Below are 15,911 nucleotides of genomic sequence, written 5' to 3'. Positions count from 1 at the left end.
CTTCCCTGCTGACAACAAAGTCTCAGCATCAGCGTTGTTTAAGTTTCCATCCAGTTTTTCCCTTCCTGAGACACCAATTATATACAAGCCTGTTGAAGAGTACTTGGAGAGATGAGTACCTGGGTAAGGGTCCATGCAGCATGTGGAGGTTTGGTATAGACATACCCACAACAAGAAGGGATGGAAGAGGAAAAGAAATCACTCAAGCACTCAGCACATTCATTACCACATTAGTTAGAGGGATGGTGTGTCGGTACTTGCAAAATAGCTGTCACGAGTTCCATATAAAGCACATTCTCTTCAAGACAGTTCAGTTTACTGCCTTTAAATGGACCTTCACCATCATTAGCAATCCATCTGAGCCAGCCTCAAGCGCTCAAAAGCAAACACTTCATGTCAGCAAACGCACAGTGAACAGTCCTTACAGTCTCTAACTGGGATGCCCCCTCTCCGTTCCTCACGCAGGGCAGCTATCAAGGGAAAGCTGTGTGTCTTTGCTGACCTCGTACAGAAATACAGACTCCCTGCTGCTTCCCTGCTCCCAGCCATAAGCTCCCTGACATGGGCACCTCGGTTTGTCAGAGGAGCTGACTTTGCTCACGTTCCTGGAAAAAGTCAAAGGGACCGGGCTTTTTTCTATCGGGCTGCTGGGCTGACTTAGCTCATGAAAATGCCCAATAAGCACCCACATGGATGACGCTGGGGCACGCAGCTGGAAGCAGGCAAGGGAAGAGGGAAGCAGAAGGACCACCTCGCGCTGGGCAGTGAGAGCTACACGTGGCTCTGCTGCCCATGGAGCCATGGCCAAAGCTCTGACACCAAGCAAGTTTGGTGCAAACACTTAGTATCAGGTGCTTCGGCATGAATTCTCCTTCCTGACTAAAGAAATATGAGCACCCATGGAAATTCGTCTTGTGCTTTGGGCATTTCTCAAGTGTTTCTCTGGTGTCCAGCACTGCAAGAAGTTACTTTGCAGCTCTAACCCACTGCCCTCCACCATAACAACAGAGAGCCTTTCCTCTGCCCAGCTGACTGCTTTCACAAATGGGAACAGGCCTGCCTTTCGGATACCTCGCTTTCTGCAAATTTGCCAGGGGTTGTAACAGCTGGGGCCCAGGGCCAGCTAGACACAACTAGTCCCACTGCTGGTGTGGGTCCATGAGCCTCATCTCGAGAGGAAGGTAGCCTGGCGTTCACAAGTAGCAGGCCAGAAAGCACCTCTGCAGATGCCAGGTTGCTTCTATCCCTTCATAGGAGTGAAAGGTGAACTCGGGCCACCACTGACTAAAAATAGATGGTGCAATCAAGGCAGTATTAGCAGTTAGTAGCTTTACACTGCACAATTTTATTGCTACATGATTGCGCTCCTACCCATTCACCCACTCCAAGTGGGGAAGGCAGGGGCAACACAGAGATGTTTGGGTCCTGAGAAAATGCCTGGAGCCACAGAGCAAGCAAGAGAGTATTCATTTCAAAAGTGCCCAAGAGAGTGATTTCCAAATCTCTGTCCATGGGGCACTACCATCTCTGAGGTCCAGAGTCATATTACCCACACAGTATTTCCAATTAAAAGGCTTATGATGAAATAGCAGGAGAAATTTTGAGGATTGACAGTGACTGTAGTCCAGAAACATCTCAGGACTTTATCAACTACAGTTTGCGAAGCCTGTCTTGGTACAGCACTGTCTGTGTTTTTTAGGACAGACCACTGCATCTCCTAGCCAGGCAGAAATTGTCTCCTGATTGGCAGAAGTCCATTAAACTGATTTTAGTAACATACATGATTTACAGATTTGACAAAGGTGTTCAAGCTACCAGCTTTCTGCACGTGCACGTTAATATTTAGCACATGACAAAATTAAGCTCCTACTGACTTCAGTGATGTAGAATTCAATTGTTACTTGAGAAAAATACAGGCATGCTTTGTCCATTCAGAAAGCAGTCCAGAAGTCAGTGGTGGGTATGATCCAAACACTGTCACATTCTTTCAGCTGCGTAAAAGCTCATGCTTTCAGATGCATAACAGCAAATTCTTTGAATGATTTACTGCAGCAGTAAAAGGCAGCTGTGTACTATTTCTTAACCTTTCTTAACACGGTCCTTAATAAACAGTATTTCTTAGACCTCATTAAGAAAAATATTCTCTTCTAGCATTGACCTGGTAAGAGCTATAGCAGCAGTAGGCGCCTTTCAGAAAATGTATCTAAGGTTTAAGCAACTTTTTCTGAAATCGCAAAGTCTCAATTTATTTTCTAAATACAAAATACAGCAAGTGAAATCGAGTCATAAATGTAAATTATTTTCCCCTCTGTTTCTGTGCAGAGAGAAAAGCACAGAGACTATTCTGGTTAGTTCCCATACTGCACACAGCCTGCTGTGATATGAAATCTGAATTGTATCTCCTTCAACAACAGAAAGTGCCATTGTGTTAAGCATTACTGTAAGAAAGTGAGTAATGACCGTAAGAATAATTCTGAATACCATCAGGACATATACAAACATTTTAGACTTTTTTTTTTCCCAGAAGATATCATTCTTCAGTTACTCTTTTGGTTGGAAATAAATACTCAGTTTTCACCCTTCAAAAGATCCACAAATAATTCAAAATAAAGCAACCACTTTATTGCAAAATATGCAGCGACCGTTTACAGCTAAAGAATACATGTATACCAACAGAGTTAAAACTATTAGCAGGTGCTGACTATTGGAACTTGAAGGCACATCAGGAATAAGCAGCTAAAAACTAAGGCCCATCCTGTTGGCCTGACAGTACGCTGTGCATTTAAGGTCCATCTGTTTTCCCGGTGTTTTCCCGGCATGCTTTCATTTTGCACAGCACCGCATAAGACACAAAGGCAGCCTGGGTATTACCCTGTTACTGGTAAACAAAAGGTAAAGGAGACAGGCACAATATACTCTTCTGAGGGGTTGGATGGCATTGGCATCATCATGGAAAAGAACAGACAGCAATGATTCAAGTTTAGGGACAGTTTTGAAAACCAGAGGAAGAAATGGTCAGAATGATGTCTGGTGAAAAGTCACTCGAGCAGTTACTCTAATTAGTGCTATAGAGTTTCATATGCAGCATAACAGCTATTGCACATCCAGATTTATCAGGCCTGCCCGGTCTGCAGTATCTTTCCCACTGCCAACATGTGGGTAAGTACTTAGCACAGCTCCAACTTCAATGAGAAAGTCTACAGTTCTGGCACATTCGGGACCATGAACTCATCAGGACAGAGTATATATAGCTTCTGATAGCTTCACAATGGGCAAACCGTGGGAAAAAAACCCCAAACCTAAAAAGAATTTTGGAAGGGTTGGCCCTAATGGTTGTGCGGTGTGCTGTAAATGTAAATTAGTGTGGATCCTGAGAGCCAGACAAGCAACTGGGGTTTTTAGATGGCTCAAAAGTCAACAAAAGTAACACCTTCTTCAGCAGAGTAAAAAAACCAGCTGAGGTTCTACAAGGCAGAAACAAGGCATGTAGGTACATTACTTGCAGAGGAAGGAAAGAAAATGAAAGATAAGATTTCCAAGTAAGTAATAAACAGCACTTTTGACTTCAGTCAAAAGTTAACTAAACAAAGCATGTTAAGAAATTGAAAGAGTAAGTTGAAGTATTAGGAGGACTTAGATGGCATTCAAGTTGGCAATAGGGGATTACTCTTACCCTAGGATGCTCCAGCAATCAGCCGAGTCAGTGCGGACCATGAGCATTGCTCTTTGAGACCTCACACAGCACAGAAAAAGAGTCCAGGAGAGCAGTGGGACAAACAAGGGATTTAAAAAGAAGGGGACTCTGTCAGTCAACCTAAACCTGGAAAAAAGCTAGAATAATTTTTATACAATCTTCTTCCTAAGCGCACAGGGAAAAGTAACCCAGCACCAGCCAGCCAACACAGATCTGTCAGGAACAATGTACTGCTGTTCCCCACGACCATCCATTTCCTCCTTTGTGAACACTGGCCCGGTGGCTGCAGGTGCACAAGATCCCAAATCCCCCTGTCGCTGTAAAGGCCTTTGACGCTGTCATTCTGCCAAGTCCTCACAGGTGGAATATGGGGCTCCAATCCTATACCGGCCATAAGGAGAACCACAGCACTACAAAACACTCTCAAAAAGCAACTGCCAAAGGCTTACTGGGAACCTGGCACGATACTCAAGCAGGTCCTGCAAAGATTTGCCCGGGATCTTTCCCATCAGCGTGTTCGTGAACAACTCAGACTATAGAGTAAAAGAAGCCATCTGCAAGACTTGCTCATGATACCATACTTGGATGAACTGTAAACAGCATAGGAGACAGGTCTAGAATGCTGGTATTCTGAGAGGTTTGGTCTGGGATCCACCATTAGAAACAGGTATGCAGGCACTAAACAGGCACCAAATGGAGATTATTAGTGGTACCAAAATGGATCTGGGATGTTTGAGGACCAGGAACTGAATGCGAATCAACGTGATGCCATTGCACAAAGGCAAATAGCATTCCGGCGTGTGTTAACAGTACTAGTGTACGGAAGTGCCAGAAGTCAATTGCTCCAGCTGTTCTGCAGCAGCCTCAGACAGCACTCTGGGTCACAATCTGGCCCACATGACTGAAGAGCACAGTCAAACTGGAGAGGATCCAGAGAAGAGCACTAACAATTGGTAGACTTAGAAGTGACCTATAAAAGGTGATTCAATTAACTGGGTTTACTTAAGAGAGAAGACTAGAATAATATGATGGCGATGTTCAAAGGAGGGCACTGTCCATCACATCTATTGCCAATAAGAATTGACTTAACTCGCAGGGATAAACTCTTGCTGTGATAACTCTCCAGCTGTACAGCTCAACAGTGGTACAGGCGGCTGACAGGATCGTGGGATCCCTTCCATCAGAAGCATTTAAGAGTCAGAGAAACACTTCCAAGTCACAGCCTTGGCAGATTTAATCCGATCTCAGAGCAAGGAGATGGGCTAGATAACTTTTTGAGATTTCCCTTAGTCCTTACTCCTCTGAAAGAGCTCCAGCATTCAGTGATCTTTTGCACACCGTTTGTGATTTTGTAACAGCTGCCAACAGGGAACACGCAAGTATGTTTGCCATGCCGTCAAAGCGCCATAAGGACTTTACCTTTATCTATTTACGCGACAGTATTTTTCAAAGGAAAGCTGTGCTCTATTTCCTGAAAAAGCTGACACCCTGCTTGAACAGATTCCTGTCAGATAACAGTGCTGGAACAACTAGAGGTTCCTCCTTTCTCAGAAACCTCAATCCTAAAAGGCATACAGCAGGATTGTAAAATATACACCCAAGCTATTCCACCTTTTTTGAAAGCTTCCGAGATAACACAACTCCCTTAGTGAGTCTGTATTGTGCCATATCTACATAAAAACCATAACACAACAGACAATGCATTAAAAAAATTCCAATTAATTTGGACAATATTGCCCAAAACAGTAAAATTCCAGAGACAGAACTCGACACCCTCCCACTGTCTGGACTAGAGCAACATTGCTGATGATGCTACAGAGTATGAAAAATCACGTACTGAATACCAGTCCACAGCTGAGTTTTGGGGCTGAATTCAAAGTCCACTGTGAAACCTGTAAAGTTCTAAATAGGGAAATCGGAGGCCCCCAGCTATACACAGCAGAATGGGGCTGGGTAGAGAGAAACACGAGCTGACCTTTGGTTTGTTTGTGGATTCTGCAGGACTAATCCAGTTTACTGGTCAAACCTTGGGAAGACCACACTTCTAGTACAACTAAATACTTCCCAACTTGTTTCTGTTAAGAAGGGGCTAAAACAGACCTCGAGCCTATCAGTATTTGATGATAAAAGACATTTGATCCATCTTATTAAGATGGGAAAACAGTTCAATATTGTTTACAGAAATGCTACAAATTCCTTCATTACTATGTGGTTTGCAAACAGCCCATGGTCATTAGCTTTACTTGAGCTGAAGCATTTTCAGCTCAATAGCAAATAAGCACAAGGGATAGTCTCCAGGTACATTTCAAGCACACTGCATAAAGTCAACCACGTCCTTAAAGGTACATAGCAACCGTCTTCAACTTCTATTTCAGATTTTTCACTCAGCTTTTTGACAGCAAGAAAGCAGAAGCCCTTAGATAGAGGTACAGAAGCTAGCCTAACACACACAAATTGCCACACTGTTCTTGATAACCCAGCAGTCCCCGAGATGGCTTCATCACAATCACACGTACTAACTTCTACTCTGGGATCTAAAGCGACGCTTTTTTTCAGAACGTTCTAAGCCCTGCTTAAAATGTGATTTCAGCTGCCACTTAAGGAGGTTCCCAGAAGAGATTTGGGCTTCTGAAAATACAAAATCTCTTCTTTGTTGCTCCACAAGTATCCATGACAGCTGATGCCCACACTGACAAATAAGAACCCTTTACCTTAATGCTGTCCCTGCACAAAGATGAACCTTTTTCTGGGATTCTTGGGAAACTTTCCATGCCTATTTTTCTTTCTTGTAAAGTGAGACAGCTTCAAGTTCCAGGCCTGTCCACAGCCAGGAAATTAATTTTCTAAGTGCAGTAATACTTGTTTTTAAAAGCAGACAGGAAATATGACATTTTACGTTTTAGTTTTTAAATTCTCTTTAATCAGACACATTACAATGCACAACTGTGTCTTTAGCCAGGTAACAGGGTGCCATCCTTCAGATCAGGACGAGACGATGGAAAACTCCTAGTCCCTCCTCTAACCTTTTAGATCCAGGGAGTTTTGCAGATATTCTAAAATGAGGACATTTTCCACATTTAGTATAGCATTCCCCCTACACTTATAAAGCCTTTATAACAATTCAGTCATAGCTTTCATTTATTTCTATAATTGAGATTGCAGCTACTGCAGCTGGGGATCTTACTGAACTGAGGATTACCCTTGCCTCCTAATACATAAAGCCCTGTTGTTTCACAGGGTATTTTCAACTCAAACATCATAAAGTTTTGAAAATACAATTCTAACTGAAGTTAACCATCCCACTAGCGATGCAGCTTTCCAGCTCTTCGGTGCTCATTAAGAGAGATTGTTTATGAAACAAAAACTTTTTATTTAATGCTACACAATCTGAATTGAAGGAACAGAACATATACTTCACCTCAGGACCAAGCTATAGGGATACAGCCCAGAACATTTTCCAAAGTAAAACCAGACTACCAATCAGTGCAAGACACATCTTTATCCATTTGCACTCAGCGTATTTTCAGACAAACTACAGCATTGGAACATTTAAGTATCTCCCCCATACAGCACAAAGGTTGAGAGCAGATTTCTTGCCTTGTGGGAGCCAGTTTGTCAGGATATATGTATCGATAACATTAAAGAAAAATAAATGAAGCGTTACATTCTTATGTCAGGTGTACAAGTGCAGTAGTGGATTACTCTGAGAGGAGAACAACATTATTTATAAAAGTTAAGTGGTATACAGGTTATCCTGGAGTGACTATAATACAGAGAAACTTTATGCCAAAGTATTTACAGAGATACTGTCACAGCAAAGAGGACAGGAAGCTAGTCTCACAGAAGTAGTTCAATAAAGAGCAAATGAGTGGATGAAGACAAAGGCTTTGACTTTATATAATAAAATACCAAGTGCATTCTTTTAAGTGAATGAGTCTTTGAGACTATGGTCCTAGATTTTAGGAAGCCATCTGAAGGTCTGATGTACAGTCCGGCTGCATAGCAAGGGTTACTTGGACTGCCAGAATTTTTACATCCATTGTAACCTCAGTAAATCACAGCAATTCTAGTACTGCTTCTTACTGCAAGGTCAAAACTAAAGCTCTTAAATAAGCCCCCTCCAAATGCCAAAGATGGGATTTTGTATAGCAGACCTTCTAGCACCATTCAGATGTTACTCCACTACTTCTGTACTGTACATCTGGGATTACAACTAAGCCCAAAACACTTTAAATTATGTTTAGCTGCTCAATGTTCTTGGCCAGAGTTATTATCCAGCTTTTTCTTGTCAATGCAACTTTAATCACATCCGATTTCTTTAAGTAGCTGTATTATTTTAGTTACTTTGGCTCTTTTCCAACAGGCTTATTATTTTAAGCTGGTTGTGCAGAAGGTTATTAATGGCTGGCTATTTTGCATATTTCTTGAAGAGTTGCTACTGAAATAACCAGACGCATTTGAGGGTTTGACTGCTCAAAATATCATTAAAAAAATTTTTCAAATCAAATTTTCAACTAAGAGCAGAGTTGCTTTAACCTAGTATTCGCAAGCATTTTTCAAGCCAGCATACCCATAAGCATTCAACCCTGCCACCTCTCTCAGCTTCCTCAGCCATCTACCAAATACAAAGGATAACAAGCATAACCAGAATCTCTCCAGTGCATGACTTCAAGGAACATGATCCCTCACGGTAAAGGAATCCCATTGGAAATGGCTTGCAGTATTAGACTCCAATACACAGGACAAAAATGTAGAAGGAAGTCTCAGGATTCTCATGCAGCTTCTAGGGAGTCTGCTGCACCTTGAGCCAACAACTTGACCATTAGTGACCAGGCTCAAGCAGGCAGCACACTGAACAGTAAATCTGAGCAGCTTCCCTTTTCACTTAAGATTAATTTACTGTAATGTACATTACTTTCAGTGGAACGATACTGCTCAGGTTTTGGCAGGATGGGGAGAATTCCACTTTGTCTTTTTTATGATTTTATAAGGCAGATAATGCAGAAAGTTGAAACAGAACTTCTACAATGATTTAATCTGTGATATTGTAAAATCAAAGTACTACTTTATTAAATGAGTTATTTTACACAATATGAACATCAATATAATTACAATTGTAAAAAATTTTTTATAACAAGTATGGACTGATTTTTCAGGATTTCCAAATAGGGCACAACTGTACATTTACACAGAATTGTCTTTGCATGAAGCCCAAGAGGGAACAGCATAAAAATATGAATGTTTCTGTAGCCCCTTCATTTTTGCTGATCAACAGTTTTAGAAAAGCAGCTGCAGGTTTGTTATGTAAGGTCTGACAGTAGAAGAGTCAATAGGTGCCATGATTTCACCTATAAAAAACAAGAATAACTCAGTTAAGCTGAACCATTACACAATGCTGTTTACCTTTGTGTGAATGAAATACCTTAATACTGCTTTTCACCTTATTTCAGCCTTTTATTATAACCACTTCCAGTTACAGCCTAACAAGTGGCGACTGGAAAATCTCTTCCTATAGTTAACACAGAGGTTAAGTTTTGAATGCAGAAAAATCTGCATTCACTTGCATAGCTTCAGGAACAAAAAGGCTCAATTGCTGTAAACAGCTACTTCCATTACATGTTTTGTAGCAACAGACAGATTTAACTTATATGTATTCTGTTCAAAGCAAAACCTAACATTTCAAAGCAAGAACTAAATAATAAAGTATTCCTACAACTCTAAGGATGGCTATTTGAAATAACATTAATCCCTCTTAAAGAAAAGTCCAGGCACAGTGAAATGCCACAGCCATTTCACCTATGTAAGTATTAACTTGCTTCTCCTGTGTAACAGTTCAGGGGTGTAACTTTAACCTATAGTTAATTTTCATATTAAAGGAAAAGCAGCAAGTTTTAAGTCCCAGCTGTTGGTGGCAAAAAGCTGATTTGTAATACACCTTTCTCAGACAATCATTTAAAAATTAAGGTAATGACCTGTAGACAACTTTACGCCTGAACATCAGCCAATTCTGGAGGAAGTGGAGTCTTAGGATGCTTGCTTTCAAAGTGCTGTTTGAAGGTCTTGGGATCCGGCATTTGTGTCTGATTAAAGAGAGACATTTAACTTTATGCACAGTACAAGAGTTCAACACTACTACAAAACCTGTTCTCTGCTATGTTTTATTTTCATTTTCCTGAAGCAAACTGTCTACTCAGTGACAGAAGTACCATTAATTTAGCTGCAGAGTAAGACAGTAGTTAACCTCAGTTTTTCAGAGAGGTGCTTCTGAGCACCAGTATCATGCTCTTTTTGGCACGTTCATCAAGGGTATTATTCTTGCTAGAAATTTCCCTGCAGATCTTACACTTCACAGGTTGGTTTGGTGGAAAACCTACCTCCTTACCATTTTCCTTTTCAACAGCTAAAAGACCAATGTTTACCCTTTTCAGAATCGAACCTTTAGGGAAGTTATTTCTTTAGTTTATCAATAAGCCAAAGAGTTGTGGTGTAGACTGATTCTCTACTTGGCACAAGCTATCTCAGACCACTGCTGCTACACAGTTGCAGGCATCAATTGCCCAAAGCGATTGCTGCTACAGCCTGATCCACAAGAAGAGGAGCTAGTTACAAGTATTTAAGTGAGCAGCCCTTAATTTGGAATCTTATTTAAAACATTCAAAGTGACAAATCTATTTTGGGACTGGCCATTTAAGTGAAAATGGCAAGTTTATCCTTCAGCTCCAAAACAAGCACATTCAGGAAAACCAGCCAAAAGGAAAGTATAATCTGATTAGTGCTCACATTTCTGTTCTCTTGTCAAGTAATTTATTCTAGTAGAAGGTACTGTGTATCAAATTTACACTAAAGCTTTGGGCACTACCGCGTTTCCTCTCTACATTAACACTGATAACCAGTGACTCTAAGATTGACCAATTCAATCACAAAGAGAAGAAATATTTCTATCTGGAGATTAAACAGGAAGTGATCTCACACTTTTCACATCTTATACATCATACTAACAGCACATGCAGACCCCTGCAATTCAAAAGGCAAGATAACTACCCAAACCAGATCTGTACATGACCTCTCAGATTTTGTCCTATCTCAATACAGAGAGTAATCTGTAAGAAGTCACATAACAGAAGCAAATGCTTATAGCAACAAGCTAAACAGCCCCTTAAGAAGTATTTTAGCTTCCACTAATCTTTTAAAAATTCTGCTCTAAGCTGGAAGACAGACGTGCCTACAATAGTATTTTGTCTTCAGTTCCTCTTACCCTACAGACAGTGCAGGTATATATCAAGGCAGCCTTGGCTGCAGCCTTCTGATCATGTCCTTGTTTCTTTTTTTGCTCAGCTTGCTTTTTGGCGTTTTTCTGCTGTGACTGAATCTTCTGCTGTCCACGAGCCATATCTACAAACAAAAAGAAGACATTTAGTCTACAAACATGAGAAACTACTGCTGCTAGCTGACTCAGAAGTCGTAACCATGAGCATGACGCAGTCACGAGCTCTGTCCATAAGGCCTACAACTCCTATAATTCATATACAACAGACATCTGTTCAAGCTCTTTACTATGTAAAGAGTGTGGTTTTAGTATAGTTCTTAAAATATGCATCAAAATTATCAGGCCATTCTAAGGTTTCTTCCTCTACAAAGCTTCATGGTCTACTTTTAGAAAGTGCTTTCAATAGTCAGAATAATTACAAGCTTCCTTTACAGTGCATAGAAATTTATTCTCTATTTCCACAGGTACAATAAAATCTAGTGTTTGTTTGGTTTGGGGTTTTTTTTAAAGCTTAAGACTCAACCTTTATTTCTGGGAACCTGAAACAGGTTCCAAGAAAGTCAAATCAAAGTATTAGTCAAGCTGGACTACTATCTTCTTGTGTATGCGCTTGTGAGCTGCTCTGGAGTTGGGAATGCCAAGAGCAATAGGTCACCCCTCTTTATTCAAGGCTATTTTTACAGGTGGCTGTTGTTTCTGAATGTCAGCCAACTTTACACACATACATACTTCTTAAAAAGTAGTAAAATCACCCTCACCAGAAGCCATTACTCCATATATAGACAAGAGCATAAAGGAAGCAAACACTATTGCTGTATGCCATTAGAAGGTCCACCAGAAGAAAAAGCGAGATACAAAAATCACATTTCAGGGAGCAGCAAAACAGCACATTTTACAACAGCCCACTAGGACACCCAATTCAGCTTGCACCCCACCCCCAGAGCAGTCACCAGGCAGGATTTGGGCGCACCAACAGAGCAGGCTTCAGAGTGTGGTTATATAACCCAGCAGCCCACTTGCTACTATTATCTTTCTCACAGTCCCTCACAGCCCACACACAATCCAGTTGTGCAGCTCTCACAGAAGCACAAGATTTACTATACAAGCACAGGACAGCTAGTGAAGTCCATTGTTTTCAGGACACCTAGCAAAGCCTAACGTTCGCAGGAGGCTGCCTGGTTAGTCATTGCCCTTCCACACAAGCTGGACATTTGCTGTTTGGTAGTCAGGAGACACGCTATGTGACTACAACAGGTCTGTCATGCTGTCCTTTCCACAAGGGCAGACAGCCTTCTACTGCAAGGGGGTGAAAGGCCTATCCAAACAAAGACTGACCTCCAGTAAATATGCACGACAACCCCTTAAAACCATTATGAAAATGAAGTTTCTACAAAACATCAACATCTGGAAATTCAGCATTGCAAGACTTTCTTGACATGCAGCAAAGATGGCCCCAAGACCTGAAACACTCCCGCAGATTGAGAGGAACCTCTCAGGCCACAGTCCAGTTCTCTCACGGTATATAACACCACCATGTAATCCTTTACAGAAGTATTACACTACATCTTCAGTGTTCCCTCCTCTTTCCCCACCGGTTTCTCTAAAAGGGAATTTAAAATTCCATATGGCTAACAAAACTGAACACAAAAAAACCCACACATCATTAACAAGTGTAAAGAAATACATGTGGCGTTCAACAGTTAGTCTCTAAGATACAGCACTGAACATTAATAAGACTAAAAATACCAGCCTATGCTTCATTGTATGCTACGGTTACTCTGAAACACCCCAGTCAGGGCCTCACACTGTTTACGTACAGCATGGTTCAACATGAACACTAGATTCCCATTCAAAAAAAAAAGGAAAAAAAAGAAGAGATATTGCCAATAGCTTTGCATACACTAGAAGGAACTGCAGGTTTTATTCTGTTCTATTTTACCAGCATTACAATAATCCTCCAGAAGTCAGGGGGCTTCTAACAGAAAATACTCAAGATATAATTTTTTTTTCATAAAGTGTTTGCATATTAGTATGTAGTATTTTAGTCCCCTGATAAGAACTTCTTAAGTAGTACACTGCAACAGGCAACCACACTGAGCCTGTACGTATTTGGCAACTGCTAGTTTCAGTTAAACAAGAAAACATGAACAAAAACGTCTGCTTAAAAATACCAGCCTCCATGTGATGCCCAAGACCAAATATCTGAGAGTTTAAATACTGCAAATTACACCAAACACAGCTGAAAAACACAGAAGGAATACTCAATTACTGAAAAATTAAGCCTATTTGGACTAGCTATTCTAAGAAACTGAAAAAAATAATCCCAAAGTTCGTTTGAAAGAATGATTTCATCTAGGAGGCTAAATCTGTATTTTAGTTGCACAACACAGGTAAGTGTTGTTTTCCTCATCAGGCACACCCTCAGAGAGTGCAGCAAACCGGCCTGCCGTTCTGAAATCATACGTAGGAAGCCCAACACCACAGAAAAACGTGCTGCCAAATGCGAACAGCAACAGCACGGGCGTTAGAGGGGAGCGAGGCTGGAGCCAGCGGCCCGCTAACGCCTCACGCAGTATCATTTCCTTGTAAGTAACCGGAGCGGAGAGTTTCAAGTCCTAAAACGGGACACCGACAGCTGCTTCCGCTGTCACTTCCAGAAACAAACAGCAGCCTGAGGTGCCCGGGCGGCGGCGGGCTCGGCCCTGAGGGGCAGCAACGGGCCCCCGCCCGGCACCGCCGCGAGGGCGGCCTGAGGCGCGCAGGGCACCGGGAGGCCGCGGCTCCCGGCAGGGCCACGCGGGACGGGGGGCGGCCCGGCCGCGCCACGTGCCCTGGGGGAAGGCCCGAGGAAGGAAGCGGGCCCCGGCGGTGGAGCGCCGGCCGCAGGGAGCCGGCCCGCCGCAGGCCGGGAGCAGAGCGCGCCGCGCTGCCGGGCCGCCCCCTTCCCCCCCGGGGCGGGCCTGCTCTGCCGCGCCACCGCCACCACCGGGCCCGCTCCCCCGCGCCCCCCGCCCCGCAGCCGGCGCGGCCGCCCCGCCGCGCGAAGGGGGCCGGCACCGCCGCTCACCCGGCCTGGGAGTCCGGCCTGGGCGGCCCTGGCGAGCGGGTGGAGAAGGCTCCGCGCGGCCCCGCAGCAGCCGCCGCCGCCTGCCCGAGAGGAGGAGGAGGAGGAGGAGGAGGGACGGCGGGTGCCGGCACTGCGCATGCGCGGCCCCGCCCCCGGCGCCCGCCCTGCCCGGCCCTGCTGGCGCGCGACCCAGCCCCGCCGGCCAATGGCGGCGCCCGCCTGTTACATAAGGCGGGGGGGGAGGGGGCGCGGGGCCGTGCTGACCCCGCGCTGCAGCCCGGCCCGCCCCGCGCTGAGGGGAGCGGGGGCGGCCGCGGTTACGCCGTGTCCCCGCCGCGAAAGCGGTCTGCGCGGCTTCCCCCGGGTGGCTGGGGCAGCCGGGCCCGTGCTTGGTGGTCAGAGGAGAGGAAGCAAGGCCAGGCCAGGTCCGGGGATCTGGCTTCGGCCCTAAGGCGGCAGCGCTGGCCCTGGGGCAGGGGCGCGCTGGTGCGGGACCCCGGGCGGGCCGCAGCCCCGCCAGCGCCCGGCGTTACGAGGGGCCCGGTGCGCGGGAACAGCCGGGCAGGGCGAGGCTGCGGTCACTGGTGGTTGGCGGTGGCTGCGGTACGGCCGGGGCGCGCAGCCTGGCTCCGACCGCTCGGCTCCCGAGGGCCGTTGCCCCGGCTGGGCCCGGGGTCGCTGATCGGTGATGGGCTCCGTGTGCCGCGGGCAGCGCTGTGCCGCAGCGCCGGTGGGACTGCGGTAGGCGCCTGCCCTCAGCCCGCCGCCGCTGTTCCCGGCAAGCCCCGCTCCCAGGCACATTCCTCTGCGCTTAGTGCAGGCGCAGCCTAAAAATAGTTGCTGTTCCTACTCAGTGGCATCCAGAAAAATGGCTCTGGAGAGGCTGTAGGGAAGGGGCTGGAGATGAGGCCAGGAAGGGATCCCGGGGAGGACGAAATCCTCCTGTTCAGGTGGCAGTTCGTGCGGAGGGGCCACGTGTAGGCTTGAAGGGTTAAAAGAACTGAAAGCAGAAGGAAAGAGCCTGAGAGGCGGAACTGGCTTCAAGTTGAAAATGTGCTGCATCTTGTTTTGGTGTTTAAGGCAGGACTGCAGAGGAAGTCGTTTACAGACTGTATTCAAAGCAGAAGTGATCTGAAAGGTATTAACTTGCATGAATAGAGATGGAGGCAGGCCTTGCTAAGAAGGATAAAGCAGCACTTTTTTTTTTTTTTAATTGACATTTTCATACATCCCAAAGGAAGACTGAATGTCTGCGCCTTCTCAGTTGATAGACCCATTAGGAAGAGGAGAAATAGCAGCAGCATCTCTGCTCAGAGGTGATGTTCTGCCACTCTTTGAGCAGCTGTAGTTTTAAAATAAGCCTTGAGTCTTGAAGAGTTCTGTGTCTGGGGCAAACCAGCAAACATGATATGCTTGCTAGTGGAATTACTAGGTGTGGGCTTGGCATTCTACAGGCTGGATGACTGTAATGTTCCCTTCCAATCTGAGTGAGAGGAAAAAGAGGAAGGAAAAAAAAAAAAACCCCACACATACACACCCCCCAAAAAAAATCCCTAAAGCAGTACGCTAAATGTTTTGGGCCATCATTATGAGCCATGCCCAGAGCATGACAGCAGTTACAGGGGAGCTGTGTAGCAGATTTCTGACACTTAAGTCACTGGAAGTAGGTCTGGATGTGTCAACATCTAAGACAGTCAAACATAAGCCTATGATAAAAAATGAAGTTCCTAACATTTTCCTAAAAAAATTGTGTTCCTGATATTCCTGTTTGTAATGATGTCTTTATGTTAAACTGACACGACTAAAAATGCTTATACCTAGACAGTGCAATTCACACTGCATTAAAGTGACCTTGTCAGCAGGTTCTGAACTCTACGGAAACA

At 44.5% G+C, this 15,911-nt stretch overlaps 1 protein-coding gene across 1 annotated transcript; it reads right to left on the bottom strand.

The window, feature by feature from the left end:
* Positions 1-8,737: 8,737 nt before the first annotated feature.
* Positions 8,738-14,176, bottom strand: ZNF706 (zinc finger protein 706). Its single transcript, XM_055799614.1, has 4 exons — positions 14,029-14,176; positions 10,950-11,086; positions 9,667-9,774; positions 8,738-9,042 (listed from the first exon to the last, which is right to left on the bottom strand). Exons 2-3 carry the CDS (start codon positions 11,082-11,084, stop codon positions 9,679-9,681), a joined length of 231 nt encoding a protein of 76 aa, XP_055655589.1. The 5' UTR covers positions 11,085-11,086; positions 14,029-14,176; the 3' UTR covers positions 8,738-9,042; positions 9,667-9,678.
* Positions 14,177-15,911: the final 1,735 nt, after the last annotated feature.

This window comes from Falco peregrinus, chromosome 3 (assembly GCF_023634155.1).
Source record: "Falco peregrinus isolate bFalPer1 chromosome 3, bFalPer1.pri, whole genome shotgun sequence".
Classification (NCBI taxonomy): Eukaryota; Metazoa; Chordata; class Aves; order Falconiformes; family Falconidae; genus Falco; species Falco peregrinus.
This window is presented reverse-complemented; position numbering and strand designations above follow the sequence as displayed.